Source organism: Abramis brama (genome assembly GCF_963993115.1).
Source record: "Abramis brama genome assembly, chromosome: 6".
NCBI classification, from domain to species: domain Eukaryota; kingdom Metazoa; phylum Chordata; class Actinopteri; order Cypriniformes; family Leuciscidae; genus Abramis; species Abramis brama.
Genome location: NC_139968.1, coordinates 25,454,607 through 25,474,526, shown reverse-complemented (window position 1 = coordinate 25,474,526; position 19,920 = coordinate 25,454,607). Strand labels below are relative to the sequence as shown.

The 19,920-nt window shown below is 34.5% G+C and overlaps 1 protein-coding gene across 11 annotated transcripts in view; it reads left to right on the top strand.

Annotated features, from left to right (window-relative positions):
• r3hdm1 (R3H domain containing 1) overlaps positions 1-19,296 on the top strand; it is a 39,162-nt gene extending 19,866 nt beyond the window's left edge. For 3 of the 11 annotated variants that reach the window (XM_084116227.1, XM_084116224.1, XM_084116226.1), the window contains 20 exons: positions 1,337-1,396; positions 1,922-2,062; positions 2,151-2,259; positions 2,398-2,493; positions 3,074-3,102; positions 3,224-3,277; positions 3,411-3,628; positions 7,597-7,869; positions 8,046-8,206; positions 9,096-9,176; positions 10,883-11,137; positions 11,895-12,012; positions 13,881-14,035; positions 14,120-14,271; positions 14,421-14,524; positions 16,200-16,348; positions 16,430-16,577; positions 16,667-16,788; positions 16,944-17,028; positions 17,908-19,296. In XM_084116227.1, the coding sequence (XP_083972353.1) occupies positions 1,337-1,396; positions 1,922-2,062; positions 2,151-2,259; positions 2,398-2,493; positions 3,074-3,102; positions 3,224-3,277; positions 3,411-3,628; positions 7,597-7,869; positions 8,046-8,206; positions 9,096-9,176; positions 10,883-11,137; positions 11,895-12,012; positions 13,881-14,035; positions 14,120-14,271; positions 14,421-14,524; positions 16,200-16,348; positions 16,430-16,577; positions 16,667-16,788; positions 16,944-17,028; positions 17,908-18,251 (2,854 nt within the window). In that variant the 3' untranslated portion in view covers positions 18,252-19,296. The remainder of the gene's footprint in view (positions 1-1,336; positions 1,397-1,921; positions 2,063-2,150; positions 2,260-2,397; positions 2,494-3,073; positions 3,103-3,223; positions 3,278-3,410; positions 3,629-7,596; positions 7,870-8,045; positions 8,207-9,095; positions 9,177-10,882; positions 11,138-11,894; positions 12,013-13,880; positions 14,036-14,119; positions 14,272-14,420; positions 14,525-16,199; positions 16,349-16,429; positions 16,578-16,666; positions 16,789-16,943; positions 17,029-17,907) is intronic. The other 8 variants (XM_084116231.1, XM_084116228.1, XM_084116223.1 and 5 more) reach the window with 6 other exon arrangements.
• Positions 19,297-19,920: the final 624 nt, after the last annotated feature.

The following is a 19,920-nucleotide window of genomic DNA, read 5'->3' as shown; positions in this document are numbered from 1 at the left end:
TCATTTTCTATTTAATATTTGTATATAAATAATTTATTTTGTTTTAATAATCATTTTAAAGGGATAGTTCACCCAAAAATGGTAATGTCATCATTTAGTCATTTTGTTCCAAACCCATAAAACTTTTGTTCATTTCTGTAAAACAAATTGAAATTCTCTACACCCAAAACTAAAAAAAAGTTCATAAAGAGATCGGAAACTAAATCCATATGAATCGAGCAGGTTCAATCCAAGTCTTCTAAAGAGAGACAGTCGCTTTATATGATGAACAGATTTAATTTCAGCTTTTATTCACATATAAACATTGATCAGCAAACATAAATGGAAGTTCAACCGTACTTACTTGACGCGCAAGAACAAACCTCATTGGTTCTTGCCGAAGCTCAAACGTGCTGCGTAACATGAGAATGAACCTCATTGGTTCTTGCAGAAGCTCAAACGTGCTGCGTAACACGAGAAAGAACCTCATTGGTTCTTGCAGAAGCTCAAACGCGCTGCGTAACACGAGAATGAACCTCATTGGTTCTTGCAGAAGCTCAAACGTGCTGCGTAACACGAGAAAGAACCTCATTGGTTCTTGCAGAAGCTCAAACGTGCTGCGTAACATGAGAATGAACCTCATTGGTTCTTGCAGAAGCTCAAACGTGCTGCGTAACACGAGAAAGAACCTCATTGGTTCTTGCAGAAGCTCAAACGTGCTGCGTAACACGAGAAAGAACCTCATTGGTTCTTGCCGAAGCTCAAACGCGCTGCGTAACACGAGAATGAACCTCATTGGTTCTTGCCGAAGCTCAAACGCGCTGCGTAACACGAGAATGAACCTCATTGGTTCTCATGCTTTAGCTTCCATGACCAAATTTGAATGCATCATGTACGTTTACTAATCAATTATTATGTGAAACAAAAGCCTAAATTAAATCTGTTCATCATTTAAAGCTATTGTGTCTCTTCAGAAGACTTGAATTAAACCTCTCGATTCATATGGATTTATTTTTCAATGTCTTTATGAATGTTTTGAAGTGTCAGAATTTTGGGTGAATAGACTTTCAATGACAGAAATCTCTCAGATTTCATTAAAAATATCTTTGTGTTTGACGGAACGACATGAGGGCGAGTAATTGACAGAATTTTCATTTTTGGGTGAACTATTACTTAAATATTTCTATTAAAAGTGTAAGAAAACTACTTTTTGCACAAGTATTGCATCTCTTCTTGGTCGTTAATGTGGATCGATGCGGAGCTTGTAGGCACACATTTGAATGCTCTGGCGCTTGTGCGCTGGATTCTCATCATGCTGATGAGATGTAATAAATGCTAATGAACGCTGCTCTTACAGGGACAGAATGATGCTGCTGAAACTCGAGCAAGATATTCTGGACTTCATTAGTAACATCGAGTAAGTCGAGCCAAAAAATAAAGAACTGTTTAAACTGATGTGATTTTCTTTTACACACACACACACACACACACACACACACACATATACATATAAAGCAAATTACTTAAAAATTTAAATGTTAAAAAAAAAAAATCCTCTTTTCTTAATTTTTATGCATATCATATTTATGCTAGGTTGAAATATCAGCCAGGCTGATTATCAAAAATTACTATTTTAATGTATTTAATGTATGTACAAAAATGTATTTTAATATTTGTCCATTTTGAGTACATTTTCTGTTTGTTTTTTTCTTAATTTTTTTTTCTTAATTTTGAGAATTGTATGTAAAATGTTAATAATAAAACTGTATTTATGTATCAGCATTTAATTGATTGAGGGGCCGTTTACACAACACCATTTTCAACTAAAACTGGATTAATGCACACAAATATAAATATAAAATATTAGGTTTTATAATAAGTATATTTATATTTATAATATTATCATCCTTAAATTAATTTATTGATTGATTCCCCCCCACAGAAGTCAGAAGAGGAAGTTCCCCCCGATGACATCATACCACAGGATGCTCCTTCACAGGGTGGCGGCGTATTTTGGGCTGGACCATAATGTCGATCAGACTGGGAAATCAGTAATTATCAACAAAACCAACAATACTAGAATGTACGTGTGGATTTAATGGTTACTAGCCTCAGTTGTTATAACTATGAAAGTTTTAATGTAACTTTTTTTTTTTCTCTCTCTCTCACAGACCAGATCAGAAGTTTTCTGAGCATATTAAAGATGATAAAACGGATGATTTCCAAAAGCGGTACATCTTAAAGAGAGATAACTCCAGCTTGGACCAGGAGGATGGCAGGGTAAGAAATAGATTCTAACTTAAATATGTTACTTGCAAATAAATAAACTTCTGATTGAAATAATCCAACGTGTGTGTGTGTGTGTGTGTGTGTGTGTGTGTGTGTGTGTGTGTGTGTGTGTGTGTGTGTGTTGTTTAGCTGCGGATGCGACTTAAGGATGACAGACGGAGTAAATCAATAGAGGAGCGAGAGGAGGAATACCAGCGCGCCAGAGACAGGATCTTCGCCCAAGACGTGCGTCTCCTCACCAAAATACAACACATCTTATTATAAACCTATTATTAAGTTTTGTTTTTTATAAGTAGTGTTATTTATTACTTAGTATAAACCACAACTTTGTGTAAGAAATGTCTATCATTTATCATATAATAGTTAATTTGAGCATAAATAATGTTTTGTACTTTAGCTGTAATATAATTGTTAGAAATGTTGTTTGCTTCAATTTTTTATTAATTTAAAGCTAAAAAAGTAACGCATGTATGTATGTATGTAGCACTTTACAATAAGTTTCTATTTGTTAATATTAGTTAACTGCGTTAACGTCAACTAACAATGACAAATACTTTTTTACTTTTTTTAATACATTTATTAATCTAAGTTAATTTCAACGTTTACTGATAGTGTGTGTTAATATTATTTAATGGATTTGAGCTAACATGAACTAGCAATTAACAATTGCACTTATTAACTAGCATTACAAAGATTAATAAATAATGTAACAAAAGTATTGCTCATGGTTAGTTAATACCGTATATATTGTTTTATTTGTTTGTGTTGTTTTTTTTTTTTTTAATGTGCGTCTTTTTATCTGCAGGGACAAGAACATTTCCCTTTTGATAAAAGGTAAAAATATTAATAACACAGTTACTAGTGAGTTATATGTGGGAGCTTCTTTATTGCTTTCGTGTTTGTCTGTTGTCTTATATTAAGTATGTGATAATTGCAATGCTTAAATTCCCTCTAGAATTCAAGAGGACATGACTTTCATTAACACTCAGCAAAGACGACAGATATTCAGGTAGAGTTTTTGAGTACTTTGTTTATTAGCTTAATTACATACCAGTTATGAGACAAAGATTTGCGCTTTTGAGTAAACGGCAGCCATGTTTGTTTATCGCCGGGCTTTAATCCACGAGTCGTTGTTTTTGTAGATTGAGAGACGGGCGCTCGGGAAACAGTCGTCAGAGCAGCTCTGAGAACGAGCTGAAGTATTCGGATTCTCGGCCCTGGAGCAGCACGGATTCAGACAGCTCCCACAGAAACCTGAAGCCCGCCATGACTAAAGCCAACAGCTTCAGCGGCATCAGCCTGCTGATTCGAGGAGACAGCACGGCCAGCAGCAAGAGCATGGGGAAACTGTCTAAAACCAGTAAATAACACGCCTTCATTCAATTAACTGTCTAACTGGGCTTGGTAATAGACTTTTGTAGGGATGCACAATATAGAAGATTTTGAAATTAAAACGATGCCTATTTACCTTTAGTCGTTTGCGAACGATTAATTAAGTTATTTTAAAGAAAAAATGTTTGTCTTCATTTATCTTTCATCAAAATATACTTGTTCCTGCCTCTGAAACGACTTTCCATTTCCGCTGACATCATCAAGGCCTTATTTTTAAGCCACTCCCCTTAAATTTTTCATCATAATGAAATAATTGTTCTTGCCTCTGAAACGACTTAACCGTTACCGCTGACATCATCAAGGCCTTATTTTAAGCCACTCCCCTTTAATTTTTCATCATAATGAAATAATTGTTCTTGCCTCTGAAACGACTTAACCGTTACCGCTGACATCATCAAGGCCTTATTTTAAGCCGCTCCCCTTTAATTTTTCATCATAATGAAATAATTGTTCTTGCCTCTGAAACGACTTAACCGTTACCGCTGACATCATCAAGGCCTTATTTTAAGCCGCTCCCCTTTAATTTTTCATCATAATGAAATAATTGTTCTTGCCTCTGAAACGACTTAACCGTTACCGCTGACATCATCATGGCCTTATTTTAAGCCACTCCCCTTTAATTTTTCAACAAAATATAATAATTGTTCTTGCCTCTGAAACGACTTAACCGTTACCGCTGACATCATCATGGCCTTATTTTAAGCTACTCCCCTTTAATTTTTCATCATAATGAAATAATTGTTCTTGCCTCTGAAACGACTTAACCGTTACCGCTGACATCATCATGGCCTTATTTTAAGCCACTCCCCTTTAATTTTTCATCATAATGAAATAATTGTTCTTGCCTCTGAAACGACTTAACCATTACCGCTGACATCATCAAGGCCTTATTTTAAGCTACTCCCCTTTAATTTTTCAACAAAATATAATAATTGTTCTTGCCTCTGAAACGACTTAACCGTTACCGCTGACATCATCATGGCCTTATTTTAAGCCACTCCCCTTAAATTTTTCATCATAATGAAATAATTGTTCTTGCCTCTGAAACGACTTAACCATTACCGCTGACATCATCATGGCCTTATTTTAAGCTACTCCCCTTTAATTTTTCAACAAAATATAATAATTGTTCTTGCCTCTGAAACGACTTAACCGTTACCGCTGACATCATCATGGCCTTATTTTAAGCCACTCCCCTTAAATTTTTCATCATAATGAAATAATTGTTCTTGCCTCTGAAATGACTTAACCATTACCGCTGACATCATCATGGCCTTATTTTAAGCTACTCCCCTTTAATTTTTCAACAAAATATAATAATTGTTCTTGCCTCTGAAACGACTTAACCGTTACCGCTGACATCATCATGGCCTTATTTTAAGCCACTCCCCTTTAATTTTTCAACAAAATATAATAATTGTTCTTGCCTCTGAAACGACTTAACCGTTACCGCTGACATCATCAAGGCCTTATTTTAAGCCACTCCCCTTTCATTTTTCATCATAATGAAATAATTGTTGCCTCTGAAACGACTTAACCGTTACTGCTGACATCATCATGGCCTTATTTTAAGCCACTCCCCTTAAATTTTTCATCATAATGAAATAATTGTTCTTGCCTCTGAAACGACTTAACCGTTACCGCTGACATCATCAAGGCCTTATTTTAAGCCACTCCCCTTTAATTTTTCATCATAATGAATTAATTGTTCTTGCCTCTGAAACGACTTAACCGTTACCGCTGACATCATCATGGCCTTATTTTAAGCCACTCCCCTTTAATTTTTCATCATAATGAATTAATTGTTCTTGCCTCTGAAACGACTTAACCGTTACCGCTGACATCATCATGGCCTTATTTTAAGCCACTCCCCTTATATTTTTCATATATAATTGTATAAATATTCAGTTTATATATGAAAATTGTATAAATCATAAATAATTGTTCCTGCCTCTGAAACGACTTTCCATTTCTGCATCATTAAGGTCTTGTTTTAAAACCTTCAACTTCCTGTTATATTAAAATGCTTTTCACCATCCAGTGTAATTCTTGATAAATAAAATCAAGTCCCTAATATAATTTTATTTTATTTTATTTTTTGCACTGAATATTGTTTCACTCTGAACATGATACAAAAGCTAGTTCATCTTAATTTTAAAATAAAGTGTTCAGGCTATAGTACATGTTTAAAGTAAAATTAGTAAAGTTTAGCTGCATTTATAGCATAAGTAGTTTTGAAACCTTGCACAGAAAAAGAGAAAATTAAGTTTTTGTTATAATTACTTTAGTGTGAGTTAAAAATAAATAATAATTATGTCTGCTATGAACTGCTTTGTATATCAGCCTAATCAGACCGATACAGATGGTTTAAAGTTACAATTTTAAATAACAAATGATACTAAAATTATTATATGCAGATTGACTATGGTCCCTGATATATTGTGCATCCCTAGATGTCTGTGCTTTTTAAATGAAGCCATTATAATTTTTACAGACTACAGTTTATGTCGGAATTACCGTAATTAGGAGACATGAGATTCTGCTCCAATCGATTCCCTTTCCCGGACTCAGATATGCTTTGTTTCTATGGCAATGCTCATAAGGCCTGTTCGTATTGTACTTTATACTTAATTGCTACACATAATTTATATATATATATATATATATATATAAATATATATGCATGTTTTTGACAGCGGTCAAATAGGACCAGTCAGTAAAGAGATTCCAAACGTTTACAGTACAGGAAATTTACAGTAATTCCAACATGAACCCTAAAATCCAACTTTTTAGAGGTTGACATTTTTTATTGTAGTTTGAGATCTTTTCTAGTTTGTCTTGTTCAAATACTACATGAACTGACTGTGTGTATCTTCACTTTCACTATCCCAGTCCTGCTTTCCTATGCTCGCCGTTTTGTTCTTTTGAAGACCATTTTTTGTTTCATCATTTCGTGTTCGTGCTTTAAGCTGCCATGTATTGAGTGTGTGTGTGTGTGGTGAATCTCTCTGCCCTCTTTTTTCACCTATTTCATGTCCATCGAGGAACAGCTAAGAGAACACATTCATATTCAGAGCCGTCTGCTCTCTGGATTCATTGGTTATTTATGCTTTGGCATTTAGAAGCCCAAGGAGTTGAAGCCAATATATATTTATCACTTTTAATATTTAATGGGACTGCTCTTCCGTTCAGCAACCGCTGGATCTCTCCTCATGGCCAGTTACGTTTGAACAGCCCTTTGAATGATCACACATTCTGTTGCTGTGATACGTCAGTGGTTTCATCCAGATATAAATCAGATAAGAAATTTAGTATTTTTTTATTTTATTATTCACTATCAAACCTAAATTTAGTATATTTATTTGTTAATGGTTTATTTTGTTTTTTTAATTACTAACAAGAATCACTTATGTGGTTTGCAGACAGATCAATATTTTAACTTTTATCTTTGATTTTAATCATATTATTTTAAATCAGATTCAGTCTGAACAATCCGATTTCAAGTAGTTTTCATCGGTATGAGACTATTCTGGATAAATATGTTTAAAAAAGTAGCTGTAATAATAATAATAATGAATAACAATTTATTAAAGCTGCAGTCCGTAACTTTTTTGGGTTAAAAATGATCCAAAATAAATTTTTGCAGCTTTAACAAAAAATCTTATTTCATTAAAGAATAATAATAAATATTTGATCAAATTAATTAATAATAAAACAAATTAACTAAAGAATTCTGATTATTGAAAAGAATATCTGGAGGAAACATCTTTTTTTTGGCATGATTTTTATTTGGACCACCATTCATGGTTCCGCTTCGTCTTTATGACATCATTTCCTGTCATATCTGTTTTTAGCCCCGCCCATCATCCCCTCTTCATTCATTTCCTCATCTCCCACCTGACAGTAAAAACTCTTTCGCTCTTCACCCTCCTTCAGGTTCAGACTCCTCTAGTAGCGTAGGTTCCTCTTCCGGGTCGCTCTCTCGGCCTGCTCAGCTGCCGTTACCCGCCCCCGTTGTTCCCCATCCTGGTCGGGGCTTCACCCCGGCGGCCCCTCTTCCGGCCATGCCCATCGGGGGCAGCGCAACCGTCCCGGTCTCTCAGAGCGCAACTACTAACTCTAACATTAATACTAACGCTAGCTTCTACATCGTTCCTCTGGACACCACCGCCATCCCACCGGGCAGCGTTCTGCTCAATCCACAGACAGGTGGGTACTTCCTGAGTCCTGACCAACATTTACTTCAAACGACGGAGGTTGCGCTGCGTATTCGACATACTAACTTTCCTTACTAATTCAGTGTTGCACGAATGAAGTAAAAATTTGAATGAAGCTGTTTTGCGCTAGTCTTTTTCTAACTGTGTTTTGGTTTTTGTCCCGCAAAGGTCAGCCTTTTGTTAACCCCGATGGCAGCCCGGTGATCTACAACCCTGCCATGACATCACAGCAGGGGCGGGGCCAGCAGCCCATGTCTCTCCCGCCCCCTCCTCCTCCGCCTCTTCCTCCTCCCCCTCAACCTCAGCCAGCCAATCACCTTCTAGCACAGGTCAGGAAAACAGATTTTACTTTGTCTTGTATTTTTGGTCTTATATTTTAATATTAAATATTTAAATAACTATTTTATATAATAATTTAGTTTAATTTGTCCCGTTTTGTTAAATAATATTTTTGTATTTAAATTATTTATTTAATTTAGTTACACTTTTCTTATTTTTAGTAATTATTTTCTTACATTTTTTTAGGGCAAGTTAAAATTTTCTTTTTAATAATATTTTTATTTACTTTTTATATTATTTAATTTGTCTTTTAAATTTTTTATTTACATTTATTTGAATTATTGTAGTTTTTCATAATATTTAAACAGTATTTAAATATATACAATTAAATAAATTTGTAATATATTCATCATCATATTGGTTATTGGCCGTAGTGTAAAATAATTATCAGCTGTCACTATCTCTCATAATTGTAATATATAAGGCAAAATTATTCTTGTATAATTTTTTTAACATGTTTAATTTTTATTTTTTTCTCATTTCTTCTTTCATTTAATGTTATGCATGCAAAACTGTATGCATTTTATCATATTGGTTATGGTTCATAGCTCAAAAAATAACATGGTATATATAAAAATAAAATATGGTATTTAATATGGTTTGGTAATAAATGGGCAATTTATTTTTTCACTGAAATAATCTACATTCATCACATGCATTGTAATTTTGTCTTTTATCGGTTCATATTTCTTTAGAATCAGAACATTGACGTATTTGTTTAATGTTATTACTCTATGACGTGACTTCCGTTCTCATTCATTCTGCCCTTCCTTTTCCGTTCAGTGCTGTTTTGTTCTCTTTCTCTTTGTGGTTGTGGCCTGATCCCGTCGTTCATCCTCTCTTCTTCTCTCCTCCTCCTCTCTCTCGGTGTCTCTGCAGTCGTCTGCTCAGCCTGTGCAGTTTGCTGCGGTCTCTTGTCCTCCTCTCCTGCCTGCTGCTTTCACTCAACAATACACTGTGGTACTTCTCTCTTCCTTCACTATGTCCTTCTCTAAACTTCACTTTTCTCTTCCCTCGATTTATTAAAGAAGCCGTATCTTGGAAAGCATGGAAAGAATTTTTCGGTTCATTTGAAATAAAAGTTCAGTATATGATGCACTAAAATCCACAACTCTTACACTTTTAAAATGTTGTAAATAATTAATAAATTTTTATTTTTTCTGGTTGAATGTTGTTGTTCAATATACCCTAAAATACACAATTCTTGAATTTTATTTATTTATTTATTTAATAAGTGTATTTAATAATATATTTTATATTAGTTTTTAGATTTTTTTGTGTGTATTTGAAATAATTTCAATATACAATACATTCATACCCTAATATTCACATCTCTTAAACTTTTAAAATCTTTTGTATTTAATGTATTATTCATGTTTTCAATTATATATTTCTTTATTTTATATTGAAAAATATTTATATTAATTTATATAATTTCTACATTTATTTATTATTATTATTATTATTATTCAATTTTTCTTGTTCATTTGAAATGAAAGTTCAAACTACGATACATACCCTAATATTAAATGTGTTTAATTGTACATTTTATTTATACATTTATTTATTATATTTTATATAATATATTTATTTCTTCATTTATCTATTAGATTTTCTTATTTTGAAACAAGTTAAATATACAATATAAATAAATATTATTACAAAAGTGCAGAATATGGCCCCTTTAATGTTTTGTCCTATTTTTTCTCCCTATCTTCTATTCTCTATTTTTCAGTCTTAAATTATTTTTTCTTTGTTTTGTTTGTTTTTTGGTTTGTCCCGGTTCTTCTCTTTAGTCATTTAAACTTTTTTTTGGTTTATTCATTTCCATTTTCTGTGGCATCCTGTGATCAGAAACTGGATGTCAAGAGAAACTCTGTTCCGTCAGTTTCATTGATGAATCTCTCCAAAGTTTCAAAACGAGCCCCATGTGATTTGTTGTTCCCAGCGGAGCCTAATGACTGAATTGGGTCACTTCTGTCATATTTCTCACTGTGTGACCCGTTTCTACCAAATATAACACCCTCATTAACAAATTCAGACCACATGAATAATTAACCACACCAGATGTTGTTACTACTTTAATAAGAAGATGTCTGCCAGTGGTGATGTCCTGGTGGATGAGGGGCAGGACTTTGATCTGAGCTTAAAGTCCTCGCTGTGATGCCCTGGTTTAGTTTTTGATAGACTCCCATGATCTCATGACACCTTCAGCGTGTGTTCCACTTCAACTTTTACAAATATATCCCATTTAGTTGCGTAATCAAATGACGATGGACTCTTGGGTTCCAAATGAGAGAAATTGATTAGAAAAATGACCCAATTTTAATTTAGCATAATTTTTATTTTTTTATTTTTTAGATTGAATTGGACAATTGGTTAATATTATTTTTACCAACCCACAAGGCCTTGATTAAATAATTTAAAATAAATATTACATAAGTAGACAATGATTTCCTACATAGCTTTGTTATAGTCACACTTTCTACATTTTACGTGTGTGTGTGTGTGTGTGTGTGTGTGTGTGTGTGTGTGTGTGTGTGTGTGTGTGTGTGTGTGTGTGTGTGTGTGTGTGTGTGTAAAATATCAGATAAAATCAGTTTTATCAGTAAAAAAAAAAGGTTATAAAAGTGAAATTGAAATGGTTTTTTTGTGTGTTAAAACAGCAACAGGACGGTTTAAGTGCACAGTTCAGCCAGATGAATCTAGTTCGGCAGCCTTCAGGTGACGGTCCGGACCCCCACACGGGCCTCTACCCACAGTCCCTGGTGCTCCAGACCCATCCGCCCAGCAGCTACATGCTTCCTTCAGCAGGACAGCCCATGAGCGGCCATCCCTACCCCCATCCCACACCCGTCAACCAACCCATCCTACAGCCACACGGATACATGCAGCAGCCCGTGCAGCAGCCCGTGCAGCAGGTATAACCACACGCTTATGGTGCACTATACATCATTATTTTTAACTTAAGAAAATCAATATTTTCATATAAGTAAAATATATACAGTATTTATATGTAAAATATGTATTAAAATCACATTTACAATAGTGTAAATTATAAAATGTCTATATCGTGCTTTTTTTAACACATAATTAATTTTATAAAGGTAAATACCATTTATTCTAAAATTAAATAACTACATTTTATAGCATTTGTTATATTTATATAGCAAAAGTTTTTTTTTTTTTATTCATAAATGTAAAATATGTATTATAAAATCAGATTTTATAGTTTATAATTTTATGTTTATCAAATTAAATAATTACTATTATTTGTATGTGTGTTTGTGTGTATATATATATATATATATATATATATATATATATAAATTTATTTTTAATTTTTGAAAATTAAAATTGTAAAATAAGTATTAAATCACATTTAAAGTAATATTTAGTACTTTTTTTCTTACATAATTTAATAAAATCATAGAATTTAATAAAATTAAATATGTAATTAAGTAGCTACGTTTTAGACCATTTCTTCAAGAAAAAAAATTATTAGTGTTTTTCAAATACACGTATAAATGTAGATCACATTTAAAATGTAGATTATAACTAATTATAGCCTAATTTTTTTCAATTAAATATTACATTTAAAAAAAAAAAAATGTATATATATCAAATGTATACCTGTGCCAGCCATAATAAACGGACATTAATGGTGTGTGTGTGCAGGTGTCGGCGTGTTACTGTGCTCCGGGTCAGTACTCGCACTCAAGCCAACACTACAGAGCAATGCCGCCGCTACACTACAGCGCCCCCCAGAGTCAGACACTGCCACCGCAACAGACAGGTACAAACACAGCTTCTACACACTCACTTTCTGTCCAAGTGTCAGCAGAAACAGGGCTTGGTGTCGCTGCGCTCTGATTGGAGCGCTGGGAGACGGGGCCGTGTCACTGTATGAGATTCGTAGTCATTCTCACAGTGAACCGGTCTCTTTTCCCAGCCCTCACTCCTCAACCTTTGACCTCTGACCCTGAATATATATATTCATATATATAAATGAATATATATATATTCATTACCCCATAACCATAGGATATATTGATGGAAAAATAAATAAATATTAATTACCCAATCACCAAAAGCTATATTCATAACCTAGACTAAAACGATGCATTTGGGGAAAAAAGCTAAATATAAAATTATATAAGATAAACAAAATTAAATGTTAAACATTAAATTTATTGAATGTCAATTTTTGTCTCCGTTTCTACACGTGTATTTTTAGTGTTTCCAGAAACAAATAAATTATATTTCATTATTTTTAAATACTTGCGTTACAATTATGAATTATTTATTTATGAATATTTAGCTAGTTATTATCATACTAAGTATCAAGTGGCATAATTGCCATACATTTTTATTAGCATAGTGACTCAGAGGATCATAGCAACAACCATGCAGTGCTGAGTGGGAACGATCACTTACATTTCCTCCTGAAAATTTAAAAACCTGGTTAGAAATTAAATTGGGTGAACCTGTAAGAAAAATAAAAGAAATAGAGAAAGGATGCAGAGGTGGTATTTAGTGTGTGTGCGTGCGTGCGTGCGTGCCCACAGTGACATTGAAAGAGCCCCTTTCACAAGCACTTGAGTGTGTGTGCGGGGCTTGTATGGTCGAAATCGACAGGCTTTTATTCTCTTCACTTTGGCCTTGCAAGGGCAGGGAAAAATAGCCGTGCACTCGCTCACACACTCAGAGGAGGAACGAGCCGTCCCTTCATCCCTTCGTCTCTACTGCATCTGATGAGAGGAGTGAGAGTCACTCACGTTTAAATGCTCTGTCAATGTCCATCGTAAAGATCTCAATCCACACACAATCCCTACTAGACGTCTCTTAAAAAATTAATTCTAGTTATTATTATTGATCATTACAAACGTATGTGTATATATATATATATATGTGTGTGTATTCAGTGGTCGCAAAATAAACTTTATTAAATTATATACATTTCTAAAATTAAATAATGTGAGGCTATATTGTACTATATGTAATTGCGATACAATAATATGACATACTTTTATTATATTATTATTATTATTATTATTATTATTATTATTATGTAAAATAAAAACATACAATTACAATCCAAAATTATATTAAACATTTTTAGATGTTTTTAGATTTTAGTATTTAAGTTACATTTTTAAATATTAAATATTACAATAATAATACTATTATGTATAAACTGATTATTATAAACATTATCAGTCTGGCTCATAGATATTAATTAGGTGACACAACATTTACCCAGACATCCTAACAGATTTGCTGGAAAATGCTGGTAAATAACAGACTATTATTATTATTATCACCAACTATTTTGCAAACATCACAAACTTGCATCTAATCTTCTCACTACTTGTATTTGATGACACGGACTTCACTCTGCGACTCTTTTTCTTCAGAACGGAACGGTCTAAGACTAAGACACGCATTAACATCCATCTGTTCCCGCTCATTTCCACGCCAGCCAGCGTCTTTTACTTCATTTCACTGATTTTAGTCTTTTCGTAATTAAACTGCGCATTTAAAAGTTGTTTACTGCTTTAATGTTGCATAAAACCCCTCTTTGTCCTGAATGTTTGTCACTTCCAGATGTTGTTGATTCGCTGTTGTTTATGCTGAAGAGTTGCTGTCGGAATGTCATTTCAGGTTTCCAGACGGTCATGCCCGGTCAACCCCCCAGCTACCAGGGCATGATGGGAGTTCAGCAGACCCAGAACCAATCGCTGGTCGGCTCTCAGGGCGGAATGGCCAATCAGATTCAGAGCGTTATGGTGCAGTATCCCACAATGCCTCCCTATCAGGTCAGTGCTGCGTTTTGCAAATCTCATAATTTTTTTCCTCAGTACCTGGAGTGATTTTGATGAAGTAACGCGTGCGTTTGGCAGGTGTCTATGCAGCAAGGTTCTCAGAGCGTTCAGCAGGCAGCCTATCAGCAACAGATCATGCTGCAGGGACAGACCAATCAAGCGCCGGCACCCTCCGGCAACATGCAGGTGTATTACAGCATGCTGCCGCCAACACAACACTCTAGCATCAGGTAACACGCACATGTCGATGCATTTAAAAGTGAATATTTGCTTTCAACCAATCGGATTGAGGCATCACTGATTTGATTGGGCCTCCAGTGTGTCTCATGCGAACTTCCTGTGTGTGTGTGTGTGTGTGTGTGTGTGTGTGTGTGTACAGCTCAGCTGTTGGCTTCCTCCCACCGCCGGGTTCAGAGCAGATGTCGTTTCCCCGAGCGCCCTCCCCCTGCGGCTCTCAGCCAATCACAGGCCAGCAGTGCACAGGTATCCTAGCCGCCTTCAGTGTACAACTATCCATAATGGTGCATAACGGTTATATATATATATATATATATATATATATATATATATATATATATATATATATATATAAATAATTAAAAACAAAGTTTTCCCGCCTTTACGCTCCAAACCAAGGTGAGCCAATTTTGAGTGCGTCTTAACCGACTAGCTTATAGCAGGTTATTTTTGGTATATTTTGGGCAAATTTTGGTATATATTTTGGTACAAAAACAATACTAAATTGTATATTCATATTATATTTCTAAATTAAATGACTTTATCAAAAAATAAATTGTCAAATATTATTATTATTATTTCAAAATGTTAAATGTACACAAAAAACCTCTAAAGCTCAGTGTCATTTTACTAACTAACGGCAGTTTTTTTTAATTAGATATTAAGTCTTCGTACATCTCTTGGTTAATAAGTTGAGTGCATATAATGAGCTTTGAGCAGTTTATTTCTCATTTTCAAAATGTTTTACTTGGCTGTTTAATTAAATGTTGTTTACAATTCTGCTTTCTTCCTGTGCCTTACGGGCGTTTGTGAAGAGTTCATCACACGTTTCAGAAGCTGTGAGAAGACTCTGTTTATTTAAATAAACCTCAGTGTTAATGAATGCTCAGCTAGTGTGTGTGTGTGTGTGTGTGTGTGTGTGTGTGTGTGTGTGTGTGTAGATGAGGTGATGATTATGTTGCTGAAGAAGAGGGTGTTTTTAATGAGGAAGAGGCGAGACCCACACACTCTTTGACCTTTCACTGTTTAATAAAGCGCTTTAATTGGCCTGTGTGTGTGTGTGTAGTGGTACATTTCATTTTTGCCTGCTGTCGAATAATTCAGTAGCAAGCAGTGTGTTTTCAACGCCACTGATTAATATATATGTCTGCTATAGTGAAGCTGTACAGTTCTAAAGGTTAATAAGAATAGTGTGTGTGTGTGTGTGTGTGTGTGTGTGTGTGTGTGTGTGTGTGAGTGTGTGTGATGGTACTATATTAGATCTGGAACAAGGTCAAAATAATTGAGAACAATGTGACGTCTAAAAGTTTTAAGTCATATTCATATTCATATTACTATTTATTAAATAGTTTAATATTTTAATAATTTACATATTGATTTTGAAAAAATAATTTACACATTATATATGTATTATAAAATTAAACATTTGTATTTGTAGATTATTATTAAAACCATTTTCAAACCATTACTGTTTTCATGTATATTTTTACAATCCATAATTTATATTAAAACTGTTTTGTGTGTGAGTGTGTGTGTGTGTGTGTGTGTGTGTGTGTGTGTGTGTGTGTGTATATATATATATATATATATATATATATATATATATATATATATATATATATATACTTGAATTAATAAAAGTAATAGTTTTATTAAAATAAAAGTAACAGTACATTTCTGTTTTTTATCACAATTTATAATTTAAGAGTAGATATTTAGTATTAAATGTAAGTAGTTAAACGAATGTGTGCGTCTATATCTATATATAGATGTATAGATATGCATATCTTATATTTTCTGTCTTCTATTTTAATTATACATATTATATATTTGAATACATATAATCACTTCTGATTTCCAGTCAAACACTTGTGGTTTAAGCGTGTAATGAAATCTGCTGAATCTGTGCTGTGATTTCCAGCAGTGCCTCCGCCGCCCCCTCCTGGTGGAGTGGTGATGATGCAGTTGAGCCTTCCTCACAGCCAGCAGCCAAGAGCCCCGTCTCCACCGCACTGGAAACCAAACCGCTACTACAAGCCCAGCGATCTTCCCCCACAGGACACCACGCAGGTACAAACATCTGCATCAGATCCCATGTGACGTCACTCTCACGTGACGCAACCCACATGACCTCTCTCTCTCGCCATCTAGAATAATCAGCAGCAGCTGCTAAGCCCCTCCTCATCTCCGGTGCCATCTCCTGGTCCTGCCCATCTGGTCAATCTGAAGGGTCCTCGTCCTGGCCACGCCCCCTATCCCATCATGCCCCAGTTTTCCCGCCCTTACGCTCCAGGCCAAGGTGAGCCAATCCGAGTGAATCTAATCCGATTAGCTCATAGCTTTTGGTACATTCTGTTATAGATAACGTTGGTGTTGGTGTGTTCACAGGTGATGGCAGGTATCCTCTGATTGGGCAGCCGCTCCAGTATAACCCTCCCATCAGACCCCCACTAATGCACGGCTCTCATGTGGTCAACCACCACCATCATCATCATCTTCATCACCACCAGGTTGAACACACACACACACACACACACTGCTCTCACACTGAGGTGATCTAACAACATTAATGTGCATCTAGCGTCATCTTCATCCCCATCGTCATGTTAAACACGGGAGTTTCTTGTTGTTCACACACATCAGCTCACGTTCGGCTCTTTCTCAGGGTCCTGTGGGTATCCGGCACAGCGTGCGCAGTCGAAGACCCCCAAAGAAATCACTGTCTACTGACATGAGCACTGGAGAAACGGGTACGAAAAACATGAATTATGAAAATACAGATTAATATTCAGTTAAGTATTGTTAAACTTTGATAAATTGTCATGATTTAGTCTGATCGCTGAAATACAATTTTGAAATGCAATACAATTATGGTTTGGAACAAATCCTATTTGTGTACACTTATGTGTAAACCAAAAAATTGCAATATATATTAAATTATTTGTGTGTGTGTGTATATATATATATATATATATATATATATATATATATATATATATATATATATATATTTATTTATATATTTATTTATTTATTTATATATAATTTATTTATTTATATAATCACATCTAACTTAAAAGTTTGTTTATATTATATGTATTACAGACATGCACAAGCACACACACATATATGTATATACATACATACACACACACACATGCATACATGCATGCGCGCACACACACACACACTTTTATATAAAATGTTTTCTCGCTATAGTTTAGAAAATGGTAATAAAATATTACAAAATCAGTTGATATTTCATTGGTTTTGGCCATCCTTCTGTTAGACTGTTTAATTTTAAAGGTCGCATTAGCAATTAAAGAAAAAACACTTAAGCAAAACATGGTCAGGTCAAAGTGTCTGAATAATTTCTGGTCCCAAATTATTATACATTTTACTGGTAGTCCACTGTATGAAGAATTTTTGGGTATAATATGTCACAGTTTACTTTATTAAGCTATCCTCACTTACATAAATGAACTATAGTGTCCAGCACCCACTAGTAAAAAAAAATATAAAACATTATATCTGGTGTCTGAATAATTTTTGGGTTGACTGTATATAAAATCCTATATGTATGCATGCAGTAACATAATTTTTCAGTAACATAATTTTTTTGCGTCCAGACATGGGCCGTGTTTTTGAGGTGACGGACCTTCCGGCTGGCATCACTCGAGTGGAAGCGAACTGTTTACTGGCAGAACTGAGCAAAGTTGGCGCTCTCATAAAATGGCTGCCCGAAACCCCGTCCCCCAACCAATCAGAGGGAGCGGACGTTACGAACTCTGACCCGCCCAAACCCCCCCCTCACGACCTGGCGTCCACGTACACCATCCTGGCCTTGTTCCCGTCGAAGTACGCGGCGCAAAGTGCGCTTCAAAAACTCAACAGCACCATCACCAAATTCAAACTGAGAACTAGCAGGGGACATAATGAACAGCACACGCTCGCCAGATCCAGCTCTCAGTGAGGCCACGCCCCTTCCCCCTCTCTCCACCAATCACCACCATTGCCTCAGGCTCACTTCCTGCCATTTCAGTCACACGCCTTCCTGGTTTTGTTTTGTTTGTTTGTTTGTTTGTTTTTGCACCACTATGGCTTGATCCAAACGGGTTTGTTACTTTCGAATGGGGTTTTCACGTTAGTTTGTTTTAAAAAAAAAAAGAGAACATTTCGAATGTTGTAGTTGAATTGTTCTTTCACGGTTTCAGGCGAATTTGAATTATCTAGCTTTGTTATTTAAAAGAAACCAAAACGAAGGCAAAATAATATGTTTGGCTTATTTTTATTCTTTTTTTTTGTTCATTTTGAATAGATCAGGATTGCAAAACTGAAACCGGAGGATGTTGTTTGTGGGGTTTTTATCGCAAATGTCACGAAACGCATCATATTGTTCGTACGAATTTTTTGCCCATTTTTTGTTAAACGAATGGAAACAAGCAACCAAACATGTTACAACTGACCCATGAACTTAAAGACGGGACACAAGGGAACACTTCGACCTGTGCCTTTAAACAGGGGCGCGTTGTTTACGCTGAACAAAGACTAAGCCAGAAAAACAACGTCCAAATATGCGTAATTTATACTGTAGCCGAATCCAAATAAGCCAGTCATTTTTTTCCTTCGGCCGAGTGCCAGTTTTTGGCTCTCCAGAATGTGGACTGAGTGTTTTTGAATTTTTAACTTAATTTAAACGTTGATGGAAACGGCGCAGTGGCCAAACGGAAGGTTTTATCGCTTTCTTTCTCATTACCTGTCTTTGGGGCGACGGACAACAGTCCATTTATGGGTTTTTAGATTTATTATCCTATTAAAAGTCACTGGAATAAAGGTTTGCACTCTCTCTCTCTCTCTCTCTCTCTCACGTCTTTCCCCTCTTCTCTTTAATGCGTTTTTTTTTCTCTTATTTTATTTTTGTTGCGAGATGTGTGGACTATGAAAGGCTGTAAAATGTTTGCTGGAGCAAGTTGTTTTTATCTCAGTTTGAAACCAATAAATGTTTACACATAATGGTTTTTCCATGTCCCAAATGTTTTTATTGACTATAAAAGTCCAATTGGATTGACAACTTTAAAGAGGTGGAGGGGGGGAATGAAATATATTTGTATATTGTATAAAACAATATAGATATTTTTAAATATTTATTTCAAATATGTTTCATAATTACATTTAAATTAAATCTTGTATACATTTAAAATGAAAAATACATTATTATATATTTATATTTTTTTTTTCAATATTTTTCTTAATGTTTCTCACAGGTGCAACAACTATCCATTTTTTTTTTTTTGTAATTTACAGCATAACTTGTATTTTTCATGTTTTTAAATATATTTTTTGAAAATGCATTTAATTAAATGCATCCTAAATTTAAAATTATAAATATATATATATATATATATATATATATATATATATATATATATATATATATATATATACAATGTTATTGATTACATAAAATATATTTTATGAATTTTAATTATATACTATTTAAGTTGTAGACTACATTAAAGAAGAATACATTGTGTAATGAAACTTGCTTAAAATTACAGTGCTATTATGGTGCATTGTGGGTATTAAGTGTCTTAGGGTCTAAGATGGTGCAACTAATACCATGTAAAAACTGAACTCTTTTG